Source organism: Melanostigma gelatinosum (genome assembly GCF_949748355.1).
Source record: "Melanostigma gelatinosum genome assembly, chromosome: 3".
Taxonomy (NCBI): Eukaryota; Metazoa; Chordata; class Actinopteri; order Perciformes; family Zoarcidae; genus Melanostigma; species Melanostigma gelatinosum.
The window spans coordinates 19,910,766-19,928,431 of record NC_136636.1 but is presented as its reverse complement, the minus strand read 5'-3'; the positions used below and the strand labels follow the sequence as shown (position 1 = coordinate 19,928,431).

The 17,666-nt window shown below is 42.9% G+C and overlaps 1 protein-coding gene across 1 annotated transcript in view; it reads right to left on the bottom strand.

The window, feature by feature from the left end:
* Nucleotides 1-17,666, bottom strand: part of tox2 (TOX high mobility group box family member 2) — an 85,131-nt gene that overhangs the window by 24,746 nt on the left and 42,719 nt on the right. The window contains exons 3-4 of the mRNA XM_079296325.1: nt 17,358-17,417; nt 3,264-3,524 (exon numbers count right to left, since the gene is read on the bottom strand). Coding sequence (XP_079152451.1) covers nt 3,264-3,524; nt 17,358-17,417 — 321 coding nt within the window. The remainder of the gene's footprint in view (nt 1-3,263; nt 3,525-17,357; nt 17,418-17,666) is intronic.

Below are 17,666 nucleotides of genomic sequence, written 5' to 3'. Positions count from 1 at the left end.
TCTAAACGTCCTCATACTTGAATCACACAGGCACGCATTTAGAAACCAGAAGCTCTGAACCTTTAGTCGAGATAGAATAACCTTATTTCACTCAACTGAATTATCTCTAAAATATCTAATAATGAAATCCAGGAGGTACAGAAAACAGGAGGTATGTGCTCATTTTGAATGAGAGTTACCTCTTTCTTCTTTGCAATTTCTTGCTTTCCTACCCACAATGCCCTCCCCCTCCTCTCTATTCTTACCCCTCCTCTCCTCATCCAACTCTATTGCACTCTTTTCATTGCCCAGCTCACGTATTGAATCTGCCTGATGAAAACAGATCTCACTGCAGCACCACAATAGAATGGCTGATGCAGGAAAGATGAACCCTAATGGATTTTTTTTTTCAATGTGCTCAAGATTGAATATAAGGCCTGACCTCCAGATGTCGTGGATCCATTTCAACAGCAGAGATATTGTTTATAGTGAGGACACAGAAATACACAGACCCACTTGGAAACACACAAACAGTGAAAATAATCCCTTTCTATCCACATGTGCATGTATTTTTTAGCACACAAAACTGTCTAAAATTAGAATTAACCCCTCGTTATTTATCTATCCGTGTCAAGTGAAGTATTCATTATGATAGAATCTCATGTTTGAACTGCAGAGTTTGCTTAATTACTCTGCTCGACAGAGTGTGTCAAGGTGAGGCACCAATTTAATAGACACTCCATTTTCAGCACAAATGAACCTCTGCTACGGTTTGGTAGTTTCGCCAGGCAGCCGATTTGACTTAGAAATGTCTGAGTTCGTTTTATATGCTGCTTTTTTTGCAATGAAGTTGAAGCAGAGCCCTGCAAAGGTCGCATATGCGTTCAAGGAACTTCCCTCGGAGCCAGCTAGAAATATCAAGGTTTGGGAGGTTATAACATTTTCTTAAAGATCACTGATCATCTGGTTAAAAGCTGTAATGCCTTTTTAGCTTTTTCTTGATCGATTTGCTTCTAAATGAGCCTGAATGCAAACTTAATTTGGACAAAATATCACATTCAAAATGCGTGTTGCGCTCATCTTTGTGTCTCCACTGAATCAACCCGCCAGGTTCTCAGAATAGTAATTGTTTACCAGCATTAATAGTGTGTGTGTGTGTTTTGGTTACATGTTCATCGTGTGCCATTTCAAACATTTCAAAATGTCATGCATTTTCATCACACAACCTAAAAATACCCAATCTATTAAAACCCTATGTATTAAAACATTATATATAATACATAGTATGTTTGTATTTCACAGCAAAAAGCAAGCCATATTCTGGCTATATGCTGACTGTTTCATCATATCTCTTCTGTTTATGATGAACATTAGAATACATCATGCTCATGCAGCGGCTTCTATTTCATTTTCATTAACAGACACTGATTTCATGTCTTTTCTGAAGACAAACACTGTTAAACCCCATTCAATCTATAGACGTTGAGTGTAATTATCTCCGTATCTTTTTATATCTCAGCCGATATCAAGTACGCTATGAAAGTATGATGTTCTGATTTTCAAACCCTGAACATTTTTTTACATGTTAATATTTTTGACCATATGTGCTCTTTCGTTTCCAAGAAATTTTCACTTAGATCTCAGTGCTGCAATCAATAAAATAAAAAAGCCATTCACATCTGTCCGTTGTGAAAAGGTTCCCTCGGTACCTTTTCACATGGCCAGATTCATGTCCTACGGCAATCGCTGTCATCAGGCCGAGTCAGGCCACCTGTGTCTAGTTCGGCGGCCATCAATTAGTTGATGTATTTCTAAAGTTAGCCAGGTTCATGTGCTTGTGATGTTTTTTAATGAATGATTTTCCATTTTGGTCACTGGCAATACGGGCTAAAGAGAAAGGGTAGGGCCCACTCGTCTTTTACTCGTCTTTTGTTTGACCAGACACTGTTGGCTAGTTAAGGGGGGGGGGCATACAATCTATCTTGGGGGGAAGAGTGTATTAATAGTTGTTCAGCTTTAAATGTTCAAATGTTTTGTCGGAATTACCCTCGCTGGTTTACCTAATCGCATGCAGTGGTTCAGTCCAATTAGGTTGGGGCCAGGAGGGGGGGGGGGGATATAAAGCCACTTAGGCACAGACTGGGAGAGTTGCTGTTAGTAGCAGCTTGCTGGCAGGTCGCAGTCACGTCACTTATTTTCTTTGCTTTATTTGCTCTGTGTTAATTTACCCTGGACTTTTGTTCTTCTTGTCCGTTTCGGTGTGATGTTTGGTTTATGAAACCACCAGATTTTTTGGAGGCTGTCTGCCTCATTTATGTAGACTTGAAGCAAATATCAAAGCAGAACATAAATGCTATTCAGTGCACCTCTATTACAATATTTACGTTTTGCTCACTGAATAGCAGGATCCAAAAAAAAGACATTACCTTGAACTTCAATCATTTGCTCATTTCTTGCCATATGTACACTCTACGAGAGACATTTGCTTACTGCAGCCTATATGCTTCACGCATAAGCTTTACATAATATCATTTATTGTGATAGAAACCTGCTCTATTTCCTGCAGTTCCTATGAATGCAATTACGGTTCGGAGATGCTAATTTGTGGAGGAGTAGTTCTGCGTGGAGCTGAGGGAGTAATCAGTGCGCATTCATGTTTGAAGGCTTGACAGATTGACCGATGCATGCTGTCGAGGTAGATATGATGCTGATGGATTTACCCACAATCCTTTTCGCCATGCATCAGAGCCGACATGGAAACCACTGAACAATCATTCAGTTCCCCCCACTTAGCCCCCTTTTTCATGTCTTGAAAATTACGTTTACCTTATGGGCTCGTAATCTGTTTCACATTGGAGAGCGCCTTTAAACGGCTGTTCTTCAATGTTTTTGCAATATCCAAAAAGCTTTGAAAATCATTTTATGAAAAGGTCAAATTTGTTCAATCTCCCCGGTGCTCCATCATCTTCCCCTCCCGCTCTAAATTGCAACTTTTTTATCTGCCTCAGTGTATGCTTTTTGTGTAGGTGTGTGTGTCTGTACATGCGGGGGTTAATAGTTTGCCATCATGTCCTCCTGGGTAAAAAACACTTCTTCAACCTCCTACAGTTTTTGTAAAAGCCAGCACAGTTGAATTCACACCCCATACTAAAAGTGTTACGTAAAACCCTTTCCTCTGAGTCTGAACTTTTGTGACCATTGCTGAAAATATTCTCTGACTCCTTAAACATCAGCTTTCTAGTGTTACCCTGTGGAAACGGTTCAGTCCGCGCAGTGCTACTCACCGAGGGCATTTGGCTGGAGACGAGGTGGCCGTCCTGTGCCAGCATGTTAGACATCATGAGTGTGGGCAGCTCTGGGTAGGAATACGGGTTGATGAGCCCATTGTGTTGCAGTGAGTGGCAGAGGTAGCCTGTAGAGTCGTGCTCCATCAGGTGGAGGAGAGAAGGCTCGGGGTGGTTAGGTGGAGTGATGGGGGGGATCTCGTAGTCCTCGTCTCCATTTCCGCCGCCTCCTCCTCCGCCGCCAGTCTGACCTGTGTAGCTCTGAGAGAAACAAAGAGGACAAAAGTGAGAAAACTCAGATTTAAGGAAGTAGTAGATATCCGTAGATCAAACGAAAGCTAAGACATAACTGTTATCCACATCACACGATTCCATATGGGTTGCAGATGTAGACATTCAGTGTATGGTGAGAGAGTCTGAGAGAGGAATCCGTTATTTCCGGCGCCAAGAGTTCTGAAAACCCTGTTCATTTCCTGCATAGGCCATGTTATGTAACTGGAGTATACAACTCTCCAAGTTGAGTCATCAGCAACACAAAAGATGAGCATTGCCTTTCAAAATAAAAATAAAAAAGTCAAAGCTACAAGCCTGTGTATGTAAAATGTAAGGACACACAGTCAACCACAACTCTCAAGTGCATTTCATTAAGAAACCTCCATTAAGTAAATATATTCAGCAGTTTACTTTAGGATGAATGTGGCAACTATGGTGAGTTTTGCTCACAAATGCAACAACAAAGCACTTGGAGTTTGCTACAGCTCTAATTTGCGCCTCTAATTGGCTACCTCTCCATAGCAATGCCAGCTGAGGTTCATGGGTAGTATTTAGAGCCCTTCACATTACCCCAACCCCCCCACAAACACACGTCTTACTCTTTCTTCAAAAATGTTGAATTCATTAAAACTAACATCTAGACAGACGTATTATTGTTTGTATATATATCTATATATATATTGTTTGTTAGGCAACACGACTTTCTTCAAAGGAAATGCTTTTTGTCGAGATGCATATCTCTTTTGTATATCTAAACATGATTGATCCAAAATAAATGTTAAAATGAATATGAATGTTTTTATGCTTCATTAAAGCACTTCTGTGTAAATACAACCATAAGGATCTTTAATACGTTAGCATCTTGTTCCCCTATGGATTCAGGTCCTACAAATAGCTTTGTAAACTGTTTGAATTCTGATCTGTCATTTTTGTTAGAAGAAGTGTAATTTATTTTCATATTTTGAACGTCTCATTTTGGAACAAAAACTCAGCGATCAGTGATAAATAACACCAACAGCCTCGGTATTTGTGTGCTGTCGCGCTAACACAGTAAGTCCAATCAGATCAGAGTCCTGCACGGAGCAAGAAGAAAAGAAGAATAGCAGGGAAATTCAACGGGGAATGAAAAGCAATTTTGTCTGAGACTATCCAACTTGACTCCCATTGTAATGACTGAGTCAAATTAATCATCACAAATAATATTCTGGTGTCAGCCATTCAAGGGGTTTTTTAATAGAATTTTTATGATTCCTGTCTGGCAGTATACATCAAACAGTCAGTTCTGCAACATTTCTGAAATGAATTCAATATCATCTTTGTGTAGGCTGTCATCCTCGGCAGCAGAGTGGTCATTTATCTCTCAAACAGATACTTTTGGAAAATAAGGGGCACGGGGAGATGGAAGAAAGGAGAGAGGATACGGGGCACGTTTCTTTTTTCTTGTTTCACTCAACCTATAAAGGTGAGCATAAGGGCCCATTCTGTGATACTGTGTCCATATAAATTACAGGTTTGTTAAGATATATCACTAAAAAGGATAGCTTCCTAATTATAAATGACCATTTTTCAGCTGTTTGGAATCAATGAAGGAAACAAGAAGGCCTGCCAACAAACCTCAAAACAACTGAAATGAAAAAAAAGTGTTTTGTTGCCTTTTTCTCATTTGGATCATAAATCTGACGTCCATAGTAACTGACAATCTTGTTTTCACAACACTTGCTTTCAGCAGGATTAAAATGTATCCAAAGTCTTTTTAAATGAATACCAATCTAAGGCGTAAAGCACAACGCCAGATGAGAGGAATTTCATTAAGTTACAATACCTAAAACACTAAAACACCCATCTTTAATTTGGCCACAAAAAAAGGATGTCAGCGATGTTTTTATTGTGAAGCAAGAATGTAGACACACACTCAGCGTTTATGGCACACTTTCATCTTCCTACATGTAACACCAAATGAAAAACAGTAAAAAACAAAAGTGTGATTGTCTCAATTAGATTTACTTTGTCCTGACATAGCCTGCAAGCCAGTTGATATTAATTTTCTGGACTGTCCTTTTTGAAGACAGATGTTTTTTGTAAACCTTTGGGGACAGTGTTATTGTATTGGACAAGAAAACGAACATTTCCTGAGATTCAATTTCTCTCATAATTGTTGGAAGGAAGCTAAATTGACTGCTATAAACATCGGGGCCATTGTGTAAAAGTGTGTCCCGGTGCGCGTCCATCGGAGCTTCTGCGTTCACCGTCATTTTTCACCGCGCTTCACTTACGACCGGGGGCGACCACTGTGTACCGTGAAGGCCGCCACGCTTCGTCATCATCTAGCATGTTCGTCGGCCTTTTATTTTCTCCGTGTGTGAATTGATATCCACGCCACACAAACATGTTCCTGGTCCCGTCCGTTGCTTTTGATTGTGCAAAGGGATGCAGGCTGAGGATGTGTCATGTGTTAAGATTGCTGCGAGGGCTCATCCAGGGCCCTTGATGATAAAATGTAAATACCAAGGATGTTCCCAGTTGGATTGTGGGAAGATAAATTATTCATATCGCGCTATTCAGAATGAGCTTGCATGTACAGAGCTAACATGTGCACTCTAGCTAATGTATACTCTTTTCTCCTTTCCAGGCCTTTCCAAGGACTTCTGGAGATGATATTGACTGTGGCTAATGGCTCATTATCTGTACATTCGCCTTCTTTTGCTGAGATTATTGTTGTAATTCTTGTAGAAATCTGGATTTTTAGGACATATCCCAATTAATATTAAATTGTATATTCTGAAAAATGACTCATTGTCAAATATAAATTCAAACGCACAATAAAAGAGCTGCATGCTGTTTAGTATTTGTAAAACACTACATGATCTTGGCATACTGTTGTATTATGCAACTACTTTGACAATTGATTCATTGTTTATGCCATTTAAAATTTAAAAATGTGAAAGATAATCTGCTTCCAGCCTCTCAGAAGTCCGGATTTTCTGCTTTTCTTTGTTTTATATTATTGAAAACTGAATATTATTTTTAATACGTCACCCTGGACTCTGGGTAATGAGCACATCTGTCATTGTCTTTTGAAATTCCACATCGTCAATCGTTAATCAACTAATCAAGACAATATTCAGCCGATAAATCTATAATAAAAATAATCATCAGTTACAACCCTAGTCGTATTATTAGTATGACCTAAAAAGGAACATCATAATACAAACAGGTGGCCCACGCACGGTGAACATTTGCTATATTTATAAAAATAATCAAGCAAGAAATGAAGCCACACAATAAGAACATGCATGGTGAGCATATTCAGACGCAGAGTTTGGAGTCCTCTCAAGTCAGTGTTGGTTTCGGGGAGAGAGGGCGGGACCGACAGCTCGGAGACAGACGATGACAGATCTGCCTTACCATTAATGTGCACTTATCTGCCTATTGGAGAGCTTTGTCACAGCGGTGATTTATGCTCAAAATCCCCCACACACACTACCACTTCCATCACCACCGACACTCTTCGTTCCAACACCTTCCCGTGGCCGACGTGCAGCACTCTGCACACAGAGACCAAGTCGGCCTCCGTTATCTCTCCTTTCCACGCAGTCCGGTTTGCAAGGAAAACGGTGGATTTATCTTTGGGAAGAATTTGAGGGCATCATCCATTTTCATTCGCTCTGCCATCGCTCTCCCAGAGGAAGATGATACTGTATATTTATGAATGATCCTGTTTACTAGTGTACACAGAGCTCTTGTTTTAATGGAACACAGCAGAGGCAAATAGCTGGCGTCAGACTACAAAGATCACTTACTTTCAAACGCTTAACGGCATGAACTGAACTGTTTATCGGGCTGTTTGTTTTTTGATACTCCTTTTTTCCCTTTCCTCTTTCTCTCTCTCCTTATCCCTCCATCTCTCTCAGTCAACTCAGGCTTAATTAAAGCCATAGTCTTTCTTCTGCTACAATATCATTTCAGGGGGGGGGGGGGGGGTATCGACACACCACAAAGCCTTCTCCAGCAGAGCCCAAAGAGAGGGAGGGGGAGTGGGCCATAGATCCAGTTACAGCCACCCTACACCTCCACTCTCCTCTTCTCTCTTGGCTGGCCCAACGCCAGCCTGGCCTGTCCCTCACAGAGCCCAAACTGTTCTGGTCCCTGCTCCACATCCCCCGGACCCGAATCAACCCCTCCCTCTTCGGCTTATTCCCCTGCCCTCTCATCTCCCTCTAAAACTGCCAGGCTGCATTATTTATCCATCACTATGTTACCGTTTGGAAATCTTGAAAGGGACAGTGGGGATGGGGATGCGAAATCGCCATGTGCTTGGTTTCTGTTGGGTGAAAGAATGTGATGGGGGAGGGGGGGGGGAGGAGACTGGGAGGCAGTGAGACAGGGAAAAATAATGTCACAGTCACGCTCTTTCTAGGAAATAAAATCCAGCCACTATCTCTTCAGCCCTGGGACGAAAATGCTTCTTATTTATCGTTATGGGAAGGAAATTATGGAGGAAATTGGGAGAATAATCAAAGCGAATAACAACGGCCCAAAGTCCGAAGATGCAGATGGCCCCATTCACCCCAGACACTGAGTTGATTACTAACTAACCTCCCATTCACTAAAACCAGCCTTCCTAATTGCTTATATTCCCCCCTTCTTCCTTTATGTTTCCTTCCCTTCTTCTCCCTCGTGTCTCCTGTTCCCAGTGCTCGTCTCACTTGTCAGTCAAGGTCAGGAGGTCATCCTCATCTGATCGCGTGTCAGAGCAGATTAGAATCAGAGCTTTTGTGCCATGTCATATTTCATTATGCATTTGACTCATCTGGCAGGTCAATAGGTCAGCGTGATTTGATTGGATGACAGAAATGATATAATTTGTGTTTAACCCTAGGCTGTATGAGGCTCTGAGTGGCGTACTAATGCATTTCGCAAAGACGGGGCAGGCCCTCTCCACAAGCGACTAATTTGAAGTGGCACACCGCAGAGTTGAAGGAGAGCCAGAGCTATTGCACAACATGCTGAGGTTATGAGGGAGGCTTTATCAAATAATAAACACAACCTCCCTTGTACCTCTGTTTCGGTCCGTCTCTCGCACGCTTTCTTTTTATTCAGCAAACCGACGCGAGTGGCCAGACATTAGCTGCCTTCTGCGCCTGTGTTGCTTCTCCTCCTCCCTTTTTTCTTTCTTTTTCAATTTGATTCATTGAAAATGTGTCGCTGACCCTCTTCTCTCTCTGGTTTTTTTCTTTTCTGTCTCTGTTTCTTCCTCACTGTCTAATAACACTTGAGTTTGGCGAGAGACGAGCTGTCGGCAGCAACAACCACATCATTATTGCTGAACATTCAACTGGAACACAAACAACATTTAAATAGCTCCCAAATGACTAGACTGTAGAATAGATGTGTAACAGAAAAACAACACAAAGCTCGTACTCTGAAGAGGAATAAGGTTTATTGTTTGATAAATAAACATGCATCTATATCTTCCTCTGCTGGTTTGCGTTGTGTGCACGGTAAGAGTTCAGGACCTCGGGGCAGTAATGATATGCAGATGCTGCTCAGTGTCAGTGAAAAGTTAACTGTGATCTCCACTAATGCGGTCAGAAAAGAAACCATGAGTGCACAAGATTGCTCAGGTTACCCAACAGTCATCTAGGGGGATTGTGATGGCAATGTTGATACTGTGGTGGGTGACGGGAGAAGAGAGGAGGAGGAGGAGGAGGAGGAGGAGGAGGAGGAGGAGGAGGATGGATGGAGTGGAAAGCAGAGAGGAGGGAGCAGAAAAGACGGGGGGGGAAAGATATGAATCCAACATTTCAAATGAGGACCATAATCAAACTTATTGCCTGACAGGGTGAATCTAGGACGACAATGTCACATTCGCAGACATACAGTATTATTTGCAGAGTCCCCTTTGTCTCTTCCTGTTCAGAGCAGCCATGTCTCCTGGAGAGGAAAGCCTTTTTAACTTCGCTCATTGGCACACCACTGTCTGTTCTCCGAGGCTTGACAACAGCTACTGCTGAGTTATGAGCATGCGGAGGCTTGGCAAGGCCAGAAAGACAGCAGCGAGTCGACTGCTTTTTAAAATGTTGAATGACTCTTCAGTTATCTACTCTTCTGCGCTTACTGTCAAAATCATCATTAACATGTGGACAATGGTGCCGCTGTGTGTGAATGACAAAACTAATTATTGTTACAAGAGCAAGTAAATGGACAAAAAAACAGCACAATAAAGGGTTGGTGGATCAGTACCGACTGACTCAAACAATGTTGAAAATGACAAAGGGAGCGCTGATGGCGCAGTCATCCAAACAAACGTGCATTATTCTGAGAATTGTTAGGATCCTGTCACCCACAAATAACTCTGCCATACACCAGGAGAAGAGGGGTGTAAAGTGTGTGTGTGTGTGTGTGTGTGTGTGTGTCATTTAATCAGTGTGACAAATGTGAGTCCGCGTGCCGTTCTTCTTGCACAGACCTGGCTGTAATAGCTCTTGAATACGTTTGTGAACATTTTGTAGGTATCCATGATTTTTCCTAAAACAAAAACTCACTGAGACTGCCTGCTCCGTGTGTGTTTGTGGTGTTAGTGTGTTCTTAAGTGTCTCCCTGGTTCAGAGTCAATGAGGCTGTGTATTGGAGGCTGGCACAGCTGGTGGGAGCAGGAGACTAACATCTGGACCCTCGTACTCTTGGTGCCATTGTTAATAAGAGGCTGGTGGGGAGTGGAGGGGAGTGGAGGAGACAGCTCTCCAGCGTCAATGAACCTCCCTGTCTTCCGCTAGAACTCCACACTGCAACTCACACTTGATGCTTCACAAAAGAACCCCCAGCATCGCAGCATATCCACAACTGAGATTTCAGAGTAAAACCCGAACAGGAACAGCTTAACGGGCCTAGTTTTTTGGGGGTTTTAGCCAGTAGCCACATTACATTGTTTGTAGTTCTGACAACATGTTAGCATGCTATGTAACTGTGGTGAACATGCCAAACATTGTGCCTGCTAAACATCAGCATCAATGCATTGTTTCTGAGCATATTAGCGTGCGGGATGGTAGCAGCCTCATTGCTAGTATACAGTATACACTCGTGTTAATCCAACCACAAACAGCAGCTAAGTGTTGTTGGCTGCATCAGGACGATTCAGGCACAGAAAAGTGCACTGAAATCATCCTCACGCAATTTCCTGGGACCGTTTACATTTCTGGTTCTGTATTGTCTGACATGCACTGCTAGAAGACCTACACGTACATATATAAATACCATGTTATTAAACTATAAAGGCTGGCTAACTGTGTGCTGCTTAAAGGTGCAAAATACAAGCGTGGGATCATTTCTATTCCTAAACTTTGTCAGTTTATGGCTTTTTTCTTACCTTGAAGATACTGCATCAATAATTAACCAAGTATTTGTGCTCATGAATCTCTCTTTTCCTGTCTAATGAATCATATTTTTTTTGCAGCCATGAGGGACACCAGCTCACGTACGTTGTGAGATTTATTTCTTCAAAAGGAGGTCGGAAATCTCTGCAGTTATGAAAAGGCTGAAAAAGACACTGCCCATTGCACATGTCTTTTATAACACTCTGTCATGTCATCGAGCACAAGAGTGAGTGTTTGGTCCGTCATCGTGTTGTCCAATGGGGTGAAGGGCCTACACAAACACATTAAGGTTGCCATTAGTTTCACCTGATCACCTGGGGCAACAGAAGAATGGACGGCTTGGCAGAGCGAGGGCCTTACACAAATACACAACTGTGCATTTATATGTGGTGCCGTGTCAGATGAGTACTTCAAACAGAGGGCTTTTAAACGGGGCAAAAGAGTGAGTGAGGAGGGTGAGAATGTTTCCCAATGACGATGAAAAGGCCACATGGAGAGAACTTTCCATCTTTCTGCTGCCGCCACAAATATGCCTGCACATCCTTTTGCATTGTCTCCACTCTCTGCTTCGTCAGCGAACAGCTATAGAAACATTTTGGCAGGTTGCTCTTTGTTTTCATTTGCACAAAAGATGTAGTGAGGGAGTGAGAGAGAGGAGGGGAGGGGGGGGGGACTCAGAAAGGTAAAGGGACGCTGTCAGAGGTTTGAGGGGAGCATTTGAGAAAAGGAGGAATACGGGAGGTAGATAGAGGGGAGATGGAGGTGGGAGGAAGGCAGAAAAGGAAGAAGGAAAGACAGAGGGGGAGACAAAGAAGATGCGTAAGGGAGAGAGGGGAAAGGTAAGAAGAGCAGAATAACTGGTGGGAAGTACGAAGCCAGTCCCAGGAGGACGGATGAATTAGGTACATCATGTGAGGTGGGATATGAGGGGAGAACATACAAGTGAATGGGAAGATCGGGGTGACGAGTAGAGGGTGAGGCACAAGGTGGGAGAATCAATTGGAAGAGAGGGGGCAGGTGGAAGTGTAGGGTAGGAGGAGCCTGCCACTCTAGTCCCCAGCTCCAATCTAAACAGCGGGAGGAAGCTGTAAATCACACTAATGCGGCCGAGCTGTAATTCAGACCAGCAGTGCCAGGGCGCTGGTGCGGGGACCCCGGACGGCGGGAGTTTACAAAACGCCGCCGCAAGGCTTTAATCAGTGCAACGATCCGAAGATACCGTCTCCCCCAATCAGCAGGCTTCCTGTCAGTCACACATGGCTGAACCTGACCAATCAGGCTTCGCCGAGGTTCCAGACGGGCCGGCTGGGCTTTGGGCTGCTGCCAAACAAGAGAATCACTCATCTAAACTGGAAAGGTGGAATGGGCCTTTAATTCAGAGCATAGAGGGACGAGGTGATAGATTTGTCAAAGGTTGGACATAAAAGACTATGGGATCATGTTCTACAATTGTTCATCAGAAACATATGGGGGAAAGATGAGAGACACAGGGGAGCTGTGGAATAGGACTTAATCATGTTCATCAGACCGGAGTTAACACAAGTTTAGGCACTACAACTGTGACAGATATCGTTTCTGTTCAAAGGAGCTCTTACAACACTAAATCCCTCATTAAAATCATTTCAAGAATAACAAAAATAACACGAAGGCCTCATTGTGAGTTGAGTCTGTCAGGGTGCATTCTAAACTTCATCATAATCACATCTGTTTGCTGTCATATGAAAACAACTTTCCATTGGTCTCCGATCCGTCTCCGAAATCTGCTGCTGGCACTCACACACCGACCTAATTACAATTACAACACCCAAGGGGGCCGGTAGAATCCCTGCCAGCAATGACTTACAATAAAATAACTGAGACCAGAAAAAGCATCAAACTTAACCGTTAAAACATTATCTGAGCTCCCAACATGTAAAACAGGCAGACAAACTTTCAAATCACTCGTGACCAGAAGCTGCCTTTTAATACCTGCATTTTACTCAAAGAGGACAGGGGGTAATACATTAACTTAAAAGTGAGTGGAAAATGCAAATGCCGACCACTTTATCATCAGGCATTCAAACGGACCCTTTCAACTCGGCAATCCATAATATTTCAGCTTTGATGTTCCGTAAATGGCCACAGCTCGATGGTAACACAGAGCTGGATTCTGCTCTCGTAGAGTGGTGGGACTCGTGTGACTGGCTGGGCTACACACACACACTGTGCATGTTAAAACCACATGCGGCGTCTTGGCAGCAAAGACGCTACAGCGGCAGCCAATCAATAAAACCTTGTTACGCTTATTGCGAGATCATAATCTCTGTTCCTACTTCTGCTGAATATCCAAACAGTCACTCCATTAGCCAAATTATTCCCCCGTGCAGTTTCTCCCCTCCTTCCCCACTTTTCATTTCCTCCTCGTGTTCTTTTTTTTTTCTGTGACACATTTCTCTCAAACAGCAGTTCTGCCAAATTAATTCATAAGTCAGGGAGAAAGACATCAAAGCGCAGCATTGTCAAGGTAAAGTGCTGATGAAGTATACAGTTTCTTTCACTTTGCCGCAGAGCTATGAGAAGGCATTTTCACAGCGCATTATCTTTGATCGCAACGCACCGTACTTTTCTGTTAAATATAACTCACACTTCAGGTGAAGGTCTGCTGGGATCTTTTATTTTACAGAAAAAGACTCTCTACCTGGTGCCCATCCACTTCCCACTGTGGAGATCTCGTGTTTGTGTGTCTCTTTTTCTGTGCTGGAGTGTCGGATCAAACCTCTGCGAAGACACCGGAACGAGCTGGAGCCTCTCGTCGTTGGTCACTCTCGCCTACATTGTTGCCACGACAATGGTCAGTGGCCACAGGGGCAGACAAAGAGCTTGTTGATGCCACGACCGAGGTCCGTGACCTTGTCATTGAATCACTAACACTTTGTCACTCCGCTGGGGGGGGGGGGGGGTAGCGAGAGACTGGAAGAAACACCACAGAGAACTAAGCAGGGTCAGACTGCGATGCTCATGGGAACATCGATATGACAATGGCACTGACCCCGTTTTGTTGTGACTCATCACGAGAGCATCGCCATCGAAGCATCTCACTATGCAGCCGGCCAGAGTTACTCAACAGGGCCCTGCTGCTGTCCTATATGAATGTAGAAGATAATGTATTTATATAGGTGAGCCAGATTAAATAGAACGATTACATGCAGCAACCGAAGTGAGAGACAGCCGAGTGCTGAGAGAGACACACTTTCACAGTTTGGAGGCGGAACCGCTGACCCAAATGCATTTAAATGCAACGGGGGGGGGGGGGGGGGGTAAGAGAGAAAAAGAGGAACGGAGTGAGAAAACCAGCAGAAGTGGGGGAGTCGGTGAGAATGGGAGGAAGAGAGGTAGAGAAGTAAAGCGAGATAATAAAGCAGCCAGCAGAGAAAAGTGAGCTTTCGGCGGTATGATTTGTTTTTATTCAAGATGGAATATATTGAGAACAGTGCAGCTACTGTATATACCGTACATAACGTTTATTCAGGAGTAAAACTAATTAATAAAAAATGATCCCTGCAGCTGTGTTATCCCTCTGTTGCTTTCACCAAGTCCATTGTTACCTCAGCACAAACACAACACATTCACAGTCAAACGCTGGACTTGGAAAGAATATGAACTGTATTCTTTTTTTTGCAGTTAGCGTAGAAGAAATCGATGCACTTTACCAATTTGTATCAATTATGCAACGTATACGCTGATAGACATCAATCAAACTGCAACTGTGTCCCAAATCTATACTGCACAGCACTTCTAAGCAGGCTGTGAGTACACGGCGCATGTTCACACCGTGACTATATGAGTATTATATTTGTTTATGAGTTGATGCTCAGTACTCTCCCACGATGCAGCGCACAAAGAGAGGATACTCACAGCTGGATAAAATGTCAAACTAATGGTGGGCGGAACAGCTCCACAAACATCTCAGAAAAAAGAAAAAAGAACTGTTAAATGTTTTGTGAAAACATTTTTCCGCCTCTTTTGTTCAGTCTGATCGCCAGAAGAATTCTAAAGTAGCAGTTTGATTGATGTCTGACAGGCACAAACATTGTACAATTTCATGTGTCAAATGGTATTTTAATTGAATCTGAAGTAACTGAAAAATCGGTACACTGTGACGATATATAGAATGAGAATGTGGCAGATTTTGGACATCCCACTGTTATTCATCATTCTGAAAGCTGTTTCACCACGATCCAATTTGTGCACGGTGGGATCAACAGTGTATGAACAGCAGCACCCTCACAACTGAAGCATTTTCAGTCTGCATACCCACTTGTTTTGCGTATACCTTCGTCATGTCCAGTTCACACACTTAAAATCTGTTTAGAATTAGTTCGAAGTGTAGAATTAGGACACAGCTGAGGAGGTGCAAACCAGCGATTTTCCCCATTTCCTCCATCTCTATGTTTTGTTGTCGGTGTGTGTGCCCAGCCCTAAGGCCCTCCCTGATTCCAGCTGTCAGAGGGAAGGAGAGGCTGAATTTGATGAAGCGGAGAATAGAGCAAGGCACATGTCAAATATGAAGCGATCTTGAGTCAACAAAGTATAACACAGAGCAAAGCAAAATCGTCTCTCATCCCATCACCGCGTTTCACGCCATTTCCCTCCCTCCGTCTCTTTCCCTCTTGCTTCCTTGATAACCACCTTTCTCTCCCTTTCTCTCTCCGTCTATCTTCCATGCCACATTTGCGATGTTTTATCTGTCCCTCAGTAATTCAGCAAAAAACATTGTGCGCATCAGCGCGACTTGTAATCGGACAATCGGCACTGCAGTAAAAGTACATGCGCTGAATAAAAAATGGCCGATAAAAGCAGTGGTTCTTAAGATTATTGAGACAGCCAAGTACCTGATTGAGCCATTTGTCAGATAACAGCACTATCCCACTGAAAATCACTTTGAAACAGACACATTTGTCGTCAGTTAACTAAATAAACTTCGGGAATTGAGTACAAGGAACAGCATAGGCAGCTCTGTCTCTCACTCTGGGCCTTGAGCCACACTTTAACAAACTAGAGCATTAAGAAATTAAGCAAGACAGCAAATGTAACGAAACACAGAACTACTGTAGCTTATGGGTCGGTTCTAATAATTGCAATTGACAGGGACAATTCCCTGCTCCCCTGCATATGTCAGATGGGTTTATTTCCAAACTCCACAAATCCCCCTGTCCAAACACAACCATATGGCCTCCCAGTTGTTCACGACCAGCTGTGCTGCAGTGTATCTGGCAGTGACGTGGTTGCCATGTACTGTAGAAGAGCGCTGGCTCCCCCTCTATGCTATAACTGAATAAATCCTTTTGCAATGAGGCCAAACTCACTCAGTGAAGCAGCGCTTTCTGCTCAGCTTTTACCGAAGTGAAAACTATGTGCACAGAGAATGGTTGCGTAATTTGAATAAAGTGCATTTGAATGTTATGATGGCAGAGTTATAGTTTAATGGTTGACTCAGAAAGACGGTCCGAGCTCTTTTTGTTTGGAATTTGGATATTTTAGGTTCTCTGGTTTCCTCCTACTGTACTTAGCTTAACTGTAGTTATGGCAGTCTGACATGGACTGTGATAAACTAACAACCTGTCCAGTGCATGCTGGGAGAGATTCCAGTTTTAGTGTATAGACAACACATATTTCATTTTCATAGATCTGTATAGATCTGTGTACTTCACAATCTAGTGAAAACAATACCAAGAAATTCATCATAAATTATCAAAATTAGTCTTTAACTCTCTTTGCAGACTAAATCTGCAAATGAATTAAATATGTTCTTATTATTTGAATGCTTTACTATTAATTGGTGTGCTTGTGTGTCATACATTTGGTTTTGATGTTGTTTTATTGGGTTAGCCGTCATGGCGATACTGTTTTACGGTGTTTACTGTACGTGGTAGAAGTGCAAACACGTATCGACAGTATGTACGTTTCACTACTTCTGTGGTCGTTGTTGCCAACGTAACAACTTATGGGGATCCAAAAAAAAACACAAACAATAAAAGCAAGAATCCTTGGCAGGGATTTGCAATTAGACTCCAGGTTCTGGGACGAGAATAAATAAGTTTCTGTTTATTCCAGTCTTTGAACACTAACACTCGGATTATTATATATTATCATGATTATCCCGGGGGGGGGGGGGGGGATATTTCACCCATGCAGTGCAGAATGCATTAAATCGTTTTTTTTTTGGTCAGCATAAAACATGGGTGAACCAATTGGACGATATTTTTGAGAGCTTTCAGTCCCTTTGCTTTCAGCTGATGTCATATCACTCTAACTGTGGTTGTTTCAGTAAAAACAATTTGCCGTCCGTCGTAACAAGCTTGAACAGAATGGTGGAATGAAAATGGCTGCGCAACAATCACGGGAACAGATGAAATAAGAGGAAAAGGGGGAAAGAGCAGGTATTCCATTAGAGGCAATTTGTGCTCACCTGGTTTGGCGGGAGGAACTCGTGGTTGTTTTCATTCATGTACATGTTGTCACCATCAAACTGCAGAGAGGGGAAGAGGGAGAGAGAAATGAGAAAACAGTTAGGCAGAGACCGACACATCACAACAAGGACAAAAAAACAGAGGTTTCCAGTCAGTCAGTGGAGACAGAAACAGTGTAACACAGCAGCCTAATGACTGCGAGTCCTCGGCTTATAGACCTCGATGCTCTGGTGGATGTCAGTAATTACAGTTCATTAGAGACACGTATAATTAGGCCCTGTCAAAGCTCGTGTAACTCACACTCTTCG